Consider the following 11,881-nt stretch of genomic DNA (forward strand, 5'->3'; position numbering starts at 1 on the left):
ACGGACGTATATAAGGGCACGAAGAGTGACATGTACGTCATTGTGGTGATTTTGTTTTGATAACTTATGTTAATCTTTTATTTCGTTTTTATAGTCTGAAGAAGCAGCAGTCATCAGACCCTATGACTCATCGCCGAAAATTAAATATGGTAAACATGACTAAGCTATTAACAAAGAGAAAGCACCTTTTCCATTTTTTCAAAGCCATGCTGAATCAGCACTTGAAGTAGTAAGCACTATATACTGTCTCTTACCAAACAGTTCATATATACAATAGCTCTACACGCAATTGTTATTTGTTACCACACTTTGTGTTTCTTAAAACACCACAGATACCACACTCAGTGTTCATTAAAACATTACAGATACCACACTCTGTGTTTATTAATACATCACAGATACCACAATATTAAAACACTACAGATACCACACTCTGTGTTTATTAATGCAACAGAGATACCACATTCTGTGTTTCTTAATACGCAACAGATACCACAATATGATTTATTAATACACCACTGATGCCAAATTCTGTGCTTATTTATATACCACATATCCCACTCTGTGTTTATTAATACACCACGGATACCGCACTTTGTGTTTTTTAGCACTCCGCAGATACCACACTCTGTGTTATAAGTCCACCACAGATACCACACTCTGTGTTTATTAACACTTCGCAGATACCACACTCTTTTTTTTTAATCCACCACATGTACCGCACTTTTTGTTTATTAATACACAACAGAAGGGAATGATAATTTTGTTATAGAGTTTATGATATTGTAACAACACTTTCCTGCCTCGTAGTCGTAGGAGTAACATTTAAGGCCGGGGCTGGCGAAAGAGAGTATCGACAAAAACACGCAATGAAGATGATAGTTAAGTGATGCAGTGGTACCGTTTATTAAAAGCTACATAAGTTTACATGATTGTAAAAAAAAATTGTACACACAATATTCGGTAATTAAGCACACCATTATCTGTAATACAAATGCAATTACAGAAAAAAAAGCGTCGTGTTGCACGGTGTCGAACGTAGCGTCGAGTATAGCATTTTGAGCACTTACAAACTCTACGAACATATAAACACGGTGCCGTGGTATTAGAAAAATAAATGAGTACCAACTTCAGTGATGGAAATGACAGGATGATGTACCGTACCTATATTCCGTTTGTATGTGATATCGTCAAAAGGTGTCTCGCTAAAACATACACGCTTAAACAAGTAATACAACGTAACGAGTAGATTTAAAAAAATGTACACAAGTTCAGTCACATGATAATCTAAGAACTAAAAACTAACATTTCATCTGTTAGCATAAGAGCTAGCCTATTTATTTTATATTTAGCAAAATCAAGTCTTGGAGAAGTTTGTGGTATTCAGTTAAATGAAGAAACTTGGTAAAAAACAATTGATTAGCAATTAGTAACAACTACCTAGGTACATTCTGCGAAGAAAAGTTGATTTATATGGATTTTTAAACTGATGTATTTTTATTTTCAGAGTTACTTAGTATTATATTGATATTATTACAAATGCATCTTGTATGTAAGTATATGTTATTGTCTATATGATATCAGAGGGCCTAACGCTTTAACTAGCGGAGAACATGAGATCATAATATCAGATTGTTAAAGTAACACATAACTTAATATAAAACACATAGAAAGATTATGGCCTTAAACACAAACATGTTTACATTGCAAAACAAATTTATCTAGGACTAATTGCGTTCAATGTCCTTGGATGGTGCTATTGTGTTTTAAATGGAGTTTAAAAGACCAATTTTTAGTTGCATTATTAGAATTGTTAGAAAAATTTATACACATCAACATGTAGGCCCTGCACAAAAAGAGATGACCTTATCATCAAATTAGTCTTAAAGGAACATTGCAGACATTTGTCATGTTTTAAAAATGAACATGGAGCAAACCGAAATATCAATAGAAACATTAGTACTATAACTACTTTCTTTTCTTTGCCGTATAAAACGTCTGTAGATCAGGACTAAAATACCACTTTAATTAACGACAACTCCAACTGCCTATTTAGATATCTAACATTTGTTTGTAGACTTGTCGTTACCAATATAATAATATATTCCATCATAGAAAATTTGATCGTGTTCAAATTCTTTCTTCGAATTCTGTGTTCGTTTTATAGATCCCGATGTGCTTTCATTTATTCCGTCTTCAAAACTTTCATAGACAGGATTTTGCCAATCTACGTTTTCTGTAAAATTCGTATTCTTCTTTTGGTAAATTTTACAGGATAAACAAACGATAATAAAACTAGAAGTGACTGCCACAGTAGCAAGAATGACTATATAGACATATTCAGTGGAAGTATCAAGAATTCGGACTGTGGTATATCGATCGCTTGAAGTGGTGAATTTTGTAACAGCAGTGCCATCGTTTGTAGTTGTGACTTTTGTGACAGGAACGTCGCTTGGAGTCGTTATCTGTGTAATGGATGCATTGTTTTGGGTTGTGAGATGTGTGACGGATATATTGCTTTGATTTGCTACCTCTGTGACTGACAAATCGATCGGAGTTGAGACTGGAGTGTCCGATACATGGTTTGGACAAGTGAGGATTGTGTCCGACCCAAAATTTGTGAAAGTATTCTTTGTAAGGAATCCACCGTTAGACGTTTTATTGTCTTGATCTTTGATCTCCTTTCTTTGATTATTTCCGTCCATGGACGATTCATCCTAATATAAAATATAAAAAAAAAAACATCACATGCTGTGCTGCAATGTTCGGAAAGCTCACTTCTAACTTAACATGCTGACCGAAAAGTATAATATTCCTATTTAATTGGATATCACTTCAGCTTTATTCTAAGACTTTGGGGTGGTTACTATACCAAAATGCAGATACATAGTTTTTCATTTAAATAATGTTACAATGATAGTTTTACATTTGCAAACCTTTCACGCTTACGCATATAATCCAAGCATTAAATCATTTTACGAGAACGCACTAATAAACACAATTTACTGCATTTAATTAGACTTAGGAGACATATTACGACATCATAATAGTGTGACAAGATCCAAAGTAAAATGTCATAAGGGGTTAGTACGTCGCAAACTTTTAATCGCGAACAAAGAGGCTTCGGTCTAAACTCATCAAGAGATTGGGTCTATTCCGAAGAAAGTAAGATTTTTAACAATTGACTTGAGATCCTTTTGGTGCCAACTTTGTAATCTAATCTAACAAATATAATAACATATCTTCTCGTTTATTTCATAATAATGATAATATTAATAATAATAGTAATATGCCTAGAAAGCAGTTATATTCTGCGCCACTAAACAATCATATGTGCATGTTAGGAGAAGGCAAGTCCCCTTTAAATAAACTTTACGTCAAGTAGCTACCAATTGTACAGTTCAAGATTCTTTTGGATTGTGTTTACAGGCTGGAAGACCACTTAAGATGGAAAAACCGTAGATTTCTCCTGGGAAAAATGCAAACCATACTTTTGTAACCCAGAGCAGGAGCCGCCCAGATGCTAGATTTCAATTCTTTTGACGCCACCCCCTTGCAACATTCAAGAATACAAAAAAATGCTACTACAAGTGATCATGTCAAGTATTTTATTAAACAAAGACGTGCTTAAAAACTATGTACTTACAGTCACATCGCCATTTTGTTCAGACTTTATGTCGAGTGTTTGTAGGGTGACACTGAAACATTGAACGAACTGATTTAACCCTCGATCCTGACAGCTGCAATCATAGAGGCCAGTACGATTCTCATTCAACGCACTGACGTGTAGATTGGTGATCAACCCCACGTTCTTGACATCAGTGACAGAAAAACTCTCTTCGCAATTTGGGCAATCCAATTGTGTGAAATAATTTACATCAGAATTACTTCGGAATGCCCATAAACCTATAGTACAGGCGGTTTGTTGGAAATTACACGATAGAGTTATATCTTCGCCACAAATGCCACTTTTTGCGATAGGTTTTCGAACACCTTTACAAACGTCGTTTGTATTCCCACAGTAAAGCAGATAGGATATGATAAGGAAAATTTCTAATGCAATTCTGAATTCCATTGTGTATTTGCTGTTATAGGTGACTACAAAAATTATTTAAAGAAACAATCTAGGAATAGATAGCATGCACAGGTGAACTGAAATAACAGAAAGTATCATGTGTTGATGGACAATGCGGAGAGAAAATGAAACAAGGCAACATAAAGCTGCCAACTCAGTAGGTGCAAAGAAATTATAACTGACAGTAAAATTTCGAGTTAAAGCTGCACACTATATTGACTTATCCACAAGCTATTGATAGCCCAAAGAGTGAAATTATTATTAGGCAGGATATTGTTCAAAAAGCAATAATTTATTCCAATAATATAACATCAAAAAACAATGAGATTATAAAACAAGAACAACAAGAAACGTTGTTTGTCAATGGAATGGGTACCTGAAAATCAAATGTTGTAACAATGCGTTTTAAGTTTGTACAATTTGATTATTAGAAACATCCAACATTGTTATCGGACAAATATTTGTTTACATTCAGTGTATTTTTCCAAAGTACTTTTTCATAATTATATGATATGGTCACAATGACAAAATAAAATAACCTAACGCAAATTACCACTTTGGAATACAGTATAGCTATAAAGTGTGAAGGACAATTTCAGCTCGATTCTCCATTAAGAAACATCTGCTGCGTCTTAAATTGTTATCGTTATTTTTTAGGCTCTTTTGATGACAAATCGGCAGTGATATGGCAAACCTCAGTTAAACTTGATTAAGGCTATCACCGCAAAACGTGTGTTAAGGAATCGACAGTCACGGAGCCCGGTCCTGCGTTGCAGTACAAGATAAGTTGTATTCCATGAAAGCAGACGATGGAAGATAGACACTCAAGAGTTCTAAGCTGACGGTTTTGTGGAACCGAACCCGAAAAATAATAAATAGTGGGTGGTCAGAAGTTGTATTTATATTTCGGGGCTTGCTGGTAGAGATTGAACCTAAAAGAAGTAGGGAATATTGTCGCAAACAAGGATGCATTAAGTACGGCTCATACACAGCAGCCCTTCCAAATCATCTCTGACCATCGGAGATATACTGCGACTCACCCACAAGTTTCCAGTCCCTTGCCACGTCTTAAAGCTTATTGTTGACCACTGCTGACCCCTTTACCCTGCCTGGTAAGAGGAAACAGATTCCAATCATTTCCATTTACGCTTTAACGCAAGCTATACTCTGAACTGTATTTACATTGTCGCCCTCTAAAGCATGAAGAAAATATCGACACACCGCAATATCAAGAATACCGTACACCATTTTCTTGTTGTTTCCTAAGAGGTCCTATAAAAGTTTGTAATAAGCTAGTTCATATCCTCAAAGCGAAACAAGAGCACATCTGAATCCCTCAGAGATGACCAACAGCTTGTGTTTTACCAACATATATAAATCGGTGTAATTTGAGAATGTTGAGCGTCCAAAATAAATGGAAGAAACAAAGTTCGGTACGCCATCCAATTACTTGAGGTTTAATAGGAACAGCCATTTAAACATGAAGTTTACCAGGAAGCTCATTGACATTCACCCAGAAGAACGTTAATTGCGTCATGCGGTTAAGGATAAATTGGAAGAGAAATTCTTTATATTTATCATTACAGACTTAGTAAATATTTCAACACTTTCATACTGTCTGCGATGTTAATCGCGAGTCAACATATGTGGGAAATCTTACTTCAAACGATCCTCACCAAGTAAATGAAGCATATTGTAATTGTGTAGAACTTAATAACACTGCTTTAATTGTAATTATTAGGAAAATGTGAAAACGAGGGAAAACACTACTTCTTATTGCTTCACTTCCTGTTCAAGAACTTAACGTATTACACGCATCACTGTCAGAAAAATAGCAGGAGGTGTATATACTTCTGTCGTGTACTGTGTGTGTTATGTACAGCACACTGTATTAATATAGCTTTAGTGTAGACTGCGGTTCTAAGACGTAAGTAACAGTGAGTCTTAAATTATCCCTGAAACGGAATTGTAAACTAAAGCCAATGAAAAGGAACATAGTATGCACACTTAAAATTAGAAAGAATGCCGTATTTTCGTCTGAAACGTGATACCCCGTATCATGCTAAATTATGATTGAAGTACATTAACGCCTTGCGGAAATAGCTCTGCCTTGTAACAATATATCAAACAAACAAGATGGAAATCTAAGGAGTTGCATATCTCAGAGCCAACCAACACTCAATTCAAATGAACAAATTTAAATGTATTATTAGCTACGCAATCTGTCGATTGGAGGAAGGTATGCATAACATTTCCATGATACCTGTGAAGATTGCATGTCAATACAATGTTTCCCATTAGAGTTATAGCAACAATTCGATTGTAACTCAATTTAACTTTGGTTCCGGGAGTCTGCGAGTCATAAGGGGTCTCCCTTGGGTACCTTACCACCAAGTTTGAAGGAAATCGGCACAGCCGTTTAGGAGGAGTTTTGACACAAATTTCGCAAACAATATACATTTGACCATTAACCACGTGACCTTTGACTTCGGTTCCCATGTCAACCGTATATTTTGATAGTACTTGACATTTTCTTTATACTTGTGAAGGTTCCATGTCAATTCAATGTTTCTACTTGTAGTTACAGCAACAAATCGAGTTTAACTAAATTTGACGTTTGAACTCTTACTTTTGACCTTTAGTTACGGGATCTGCGAGACACGATGTTTCACCCTGGGTTACTTTCCTACCAAGTTTGAAGAAAATCTACACAGTCGTTTAGGAGACACCCACACATCCCACAGACGGACACGATTGGGCTCCTTCCCAGCCATGGACCTCCAGTCACCTGGGGCACCTCAAAATGGGTGACCCCTGAGAATAGATTCACAAGGTAAATAATCATCACCATGACAACTGTTGCTATGGCAACTGACATATACATCTGTATTTGGCGCAACTGGCAAAGTAACAACAGTATCTCACCTCCGTATGAGAGCGATGGGCCAATTAAGTAAGAAACCTTTAAGTGCCAGTTTTTCTCAATTCTTTTTGATAACCTATGCACCTTAATCGTAAAACCATACAACAACAGCATGTCTTGGGTAAATAGCATTTATATGCCTCATGGTCACTACTTGCAATATTATTGCTGCTGGAAAACAAATGAGCATAGCCCTAGTAAGAACTTTAGAGGAATAATTGACGGACGTATATAAGGGCACGAAGAGTGACATGTACGTCATTGTGGTGATTTTGTTTTGATAACTTATGTTAATCTTTTATTTCGTTTTTATAGTCTGAAGATGCAGCAGTCATCAGACCCTATGACTCATCGCCGAAAATTAAATATGGTAAACATGACTAAGCTATTAACAAAGAGAAAGCATCTTTTCCATTTTTTCAACGCCATGCTGAATCAGCACTTGAAGTAGTAAGCACTATATACTGTCTCTTACCAAACAGTTCATATATACAATAGACCTACACGCAATTGTTATTTGTTACCACACTCTGTGTTTCTTAAAACACCACAGATACCACACTCAGTGCTCATTAAAACACCACAGATACCACACTCTTTGTTTCTTAATACACCACAAATACCACAATATTAAAACATTACAGATACCACACTCGGTGTTTATTAATGCAACAGAGATACCACAATCTGTGTTTCTTAATACACCACTGATGCCAAATTCTGTGCTTATAAATATACCACATATCCCACACTGTGTTTATTAATACACCACGGATACCACACTTTGTGTTTTTTAGCACTCCGCAGATACCACACTCTGTGTTATAAGTCCACCACAGATACCACACTCTGTGTTTATTAACACTTCGCAGATACCACACTCTTTTTTTTTAATCCACCATATGTACCGCACTTTTTGTTTATTAATACAGAAGGGAATGATACTTTTGTTATAGAGTTTATGATATTGTAACAACACTTTCCTGCCTCGTAGGAGTAACATTTAAGGCCGGGGCTGGAGAAAGAGAGTATCGACAAAAACACGCAATGAAGATGATAGTTAAGTGATGCAGTGGTACCGTTTATTAAAAGCTACATAAGTTTACATGATTGGTAAAAAAAATGTACACACAATATTCGGTAATTAAGCACACCATTATCTGTAATACAAATGCAATTACAGAAAAAAAGCGTCGTGTTGCACGGTGTCGAACGTAGCGTCGAGTATAGCATTTGGAGCACTTACAAACTCTACGAACATATAAACATGGTGCCGTGGTATTAGAAAAATAAATGAGTACCAACTTCAGTGATGGAAATGACAGGATGATGTACCGTACCTATATTCCGTTTGTATGTGATATCGTCAAAAAGTGTCTCGCTAAAACATACACGCTTAAACAAGTAATACAACGTAACGAGTAGATTTAAAAAAAAATGTACGCAAGTTCAGTTACATTACAATCTAACATCTTTCATCTGTTAGCATAAGAGCTAGACTATTTATTTTATATTTAGCAAAATCAAGTCGTGGAGTGGTTTGTGGTATTCAGTTAAATGAAGAAACTGGGTAAAAACAATTGATTAGCAATTAGTAACAACTACCTAGGTATTTTCTGCGAAGAAAAGTTGATTTATATGGATTTTTAAACTGATTATTTTTATTTTCAGAGTTACTTAGTATTATATTGATATTATTACAAATGCATCTTGTATGTAAATATATGTTATTGTCTATATGATATCAGAGGGCCTAACGCTTTAACTAGCGGAGAACATGAGATCATAATATCAGATTGTTAAAGTAACACATAACTTAATATAAAACACATTTATGGCCTTTAAGTTTATGGCCTTAAACAAAAACATGTTTACATTGCAAATTTATCGAGGACTAATTGCTTTCAATGTCCTTGAATGGTGCTTTTGTGTTTTAAATGGAGTTTAAAAGACCGATTTTTAGTTGCATTATTAGAATTGTTAGAACGATATACACACATCAACATTTAGGCCCCGCACAAAAAGAGATGACCTTATCATCAAATTAGTCTTAAAGGAACATTGCAGACATTTGTTACGTTTTAAGAATGAACATGGAGCAAACTGCAATAGCTATGAAAGCATTACTAAACTACTTCCTTTTCTTTGTCGTATTAAACGTCTGCAGATCAGGACTAGAGTTACCCTTTAATGCACGACAACGCCAACTGCCAATTCAGATATCTAACATTTGTTTGTAGACTTGTCGTTACCAATATAATAATATATTCCATCATAGAAAATTTGATCGTGTTCAAATTCTTTCTTCGAATTCTGTGTTCGTGTTATAGATCCCGATGTGCTTTCATTTATTCCGTCTTCAAAACTTTCATAGACAGGATTATGCCAATCTACGTCTTCTGTAAAATTCTTACTCTTCTTTTGGTAAATTTTACAGGACAACCAAACGATAATAAAAACAGAAGTGACTGCCACAGTAGCAAGAATGACAATATAGACATATTCAGTGGAAGTATCAAGAATTCGGACTGTGGTATATCGATCGCTTGAAGTGGTGAATTTTGTAACAGCAGTGCCATCGTTTGTAGTTGTGACTTTTGTGACAGGAACGTCGCTTGGAGTCGTTATCTGTGTAATGGATGCATTGTTTTGGGTTGTGAGATGTGTGACGGATATATTGCTTTGATTTGCTACCTCTGTGACTGACAAATCGATCGAAGTTGAGACTGGAGTGTCCGATACATGGTTTGGACAAGTGAGGATTGTGTCCGATCCAAAATTTGTGAAAGTATTCTTTGTAAGGAATCCACCGTTAGACGTTTTATTGTCTTGATCTTTGATCCCCTTTCTTTGATTATTTCCGTCCATGGACGATTCATCCTAATATAAAATATAAAAAAAACATTACATGCTGTGCTGCAATGTTCGGAAAGCTCACTTCTAACTTAACATGCTGACCGAAAAGTATAATATTCCTATTTAATTGGATATCACTTCAGCTTTATTCTAAGACTTTGGGGTGGTTACTATACCAAAATGCATATACATAGTTTTTTTCATTAAAATAATGTTACAATGATAGTTTTACATTTGCAAACCTTTCACGCTTACGCATATAATCCAAGCATTAAATCATTTTACGAGAACGCACTATTAAACACAATTTACTGCATTTAATTAGACTTAGGAGACATATTACGACATCATAATAGTGTGACAAGATCCAAAGTAAAATGTCATAAGGGGTTAATACGTCGCAAACTTTTAATCGCGAACAAAGAGGCTTCGGTCTAAACTCATCAAGAGATTGGGTCTATTCCGAAGAAAGTAAGTTTTTTAACAATTGACTTTTGGTGCCAACTTTGTAATCTAATCTAACAAATATAATAACATATCTTCTCGTTTATTTAATAATAATGATAATATTAATAATAATAGTAATATGCCTAGAAAGCAGTTATATTCTGCGCCACTAAACAATCATATGTGCATGCTAGGAGAAGGCAAGTCCCCTTTAAATAAACTTTACGTCAAGTAGCTACCAATTGTACAGTGCAAGATTCTTTTGGATTGTGTTTACAGGCTGGAAGACCACTTAAGATGGAAAAACCGTAGATTTCTCCTGGGAAAATGCAAACCATACTTTTGTAACCCAGAGCAGGAGCCGCCCAGATGCTAGATTTCAATTCTTTTGACGTCACCCCCTTGCAACATTCAAGAATACAAAAAAATGCTACTACAAGTGATCATGTCAAGTATTTTATTAAACAAAGACGTGCTTAAAAACTATGTACTTACAGTCACATCGCCATTTTGTTCAGACTTTATGTCGAGTGTTTGTAGGGTGACACTGAAACATTGAACGAACTGATTTAACCCTCGATCCTGACAGCTGCAATCATAGAGGCCAGTACGATTCTCATTCAACGCACTGACGTGTAGATTGGTGATCAACCCCACGTTCTTGACATCAGTGACAGAAAAACTCTCTTCGCAATTTGGGCAATCCTCTTGTGTGAAATAATTTATAACAGAGTTACCTCGGAATGCCCATAAACCTATAGTACAGTTATTTTGTTGGAATTCACAAGATAGAGTTACATTTTCGCCACAAATGCCACTTTTTGCGATAGGCTTTCGATTACCGTTACAAACGTCGTTTGCATTCCCATAGTAAAGCAGATAGGATATGATAAGGAAAATTTCTAATGCAATTCTGAATTCCATTGTGTATTTGCTGTTATAGGTGACTACAAAAATTATTTAAAGAAACAATCTAGGAATAGATAGCATGCACAGGTGAACTGAAATAACAGAAAGTATCATGTGTTGATGGACAAAGCGGAGAGAAAATGAAACAAGGCAACATAAAGCTGCCAACTCTGTAGGTGCAAAGAAATTATAACTGACAGTAAAATTTTGAGTTAAAGCTGCACACTATATTCACTTATCCACAAGCTATTGATAGCCCAAAGAGTGAAATTATTATTAGGCAGGATATTGTTCAAAAAGCAATATCTTATTCCAATAATATAACATCAAAAAACAATCAGATTATAAAACAACAACAACAAGAAACGTTGTTTGTCAATGGAATGGGTACCTGAAAATCAAATGTTGTAACAATGCGTTTTAAGTTTGTACAATTTGATTATTAGAAACATCCAACATTGTTATCGGACAAATATTTGTTTACATTCAGTGTATTTTTCCAAAGTACTTTTTCATAATTATATGATATTGTCACAATGACAAAATAAAATAACCTAACGCAAATTACCACTTTGGAATACAGTATAGCTATAAAGTTTGAAGGACAATTTCAGCTCAATTCTCCATTAAGAAACATCTGCTGCGTCTTAAATTGTTATCGTTATTTTTAC

At 35.2% G+C, this 11,881-nt stretch overlaps 3 protein-coding genes across 3 annotated transcripts in view; 1 reads left to right on the top strand and 2 right to left on the bottom strand.

Moving 5' to 3' along the window:
- The window catches only part of LOC139981105 (uncharacterized), a 43,703-nt gene extending 35,764 nt beyond the window's left edge, over positions 1-7,939 (top strand). The window contains exons 4-5 of the mRNA XM_071993286.1: positions 95-149; positions 6,718-7,939. Coding sequence (XP_071849387.1) covers positions 95-149; positions 6,718-6,774 — 112 coding nt within the window. The 3' untranslated portion in view covers positions 6,775-7,939. The remainder of the gene's footprint in view (positions 1-94; positions 150-6,717) is intronic.
- LOC139981103 (uncharacterized) lies at positions 891-4,315 on the bottom strand. Its single transcript, XM_071993284.1, has 2 exons — positions 3,647-4,315; positions 891-2,717 (listed from the first exon to the last, which is right to left on the bottom strand). Exons 1-2 carry the CDS (start codon positions 4,073-4,075, stop codon positions 2,061-2,063), a joined length of 1,086 nt encoding a protein of 361 aa, XP_071849385.1. The 5' UTR covers positions 4,076-4,315; the 3' UTR covers positions 891-2,060.
- Positions 7,940-8,066: 127 nt separating the features above from the next.
- Positions 8,067-11,335, bottom strand: LOC139981101 (uncharacterized). The gene is made up of 2 exons (XM_071993283.1): positions 10,797-11,335; positions 8,067-9,878 (listed from the first exon to the last, which is right to left on the bottom strand). Exons 1-2 carry the CDS (start codon positions 11,223-11,225, stop codon positions 9,222-9,224), a joined length of 1,086 nt encoding a protein of 361 aa, XP_071849384.1. The 5' UTR covers positions 11,226-11,335; the 3' UTR covers positions 8,067-9,221.
- Between the last annotated feature and the right edge of the window lie 546 nt (positions 11,336-11,881).

The sequence above is a fragment of the Apostichopus japonicus genome, chromosome 15, assembly GCF_037975245.1.
Source record: "Apostichopus japonicus isolate 1M-3 chromosome 15, ASM3797524v1, whole genome shotgun sequence".
NCBI lineage: Eukaryota > Metazoa > Echinodermata > Holothuroidea > Aspidochirotida > Stichopodidae > Apostichopus > Apostichopus japonicus.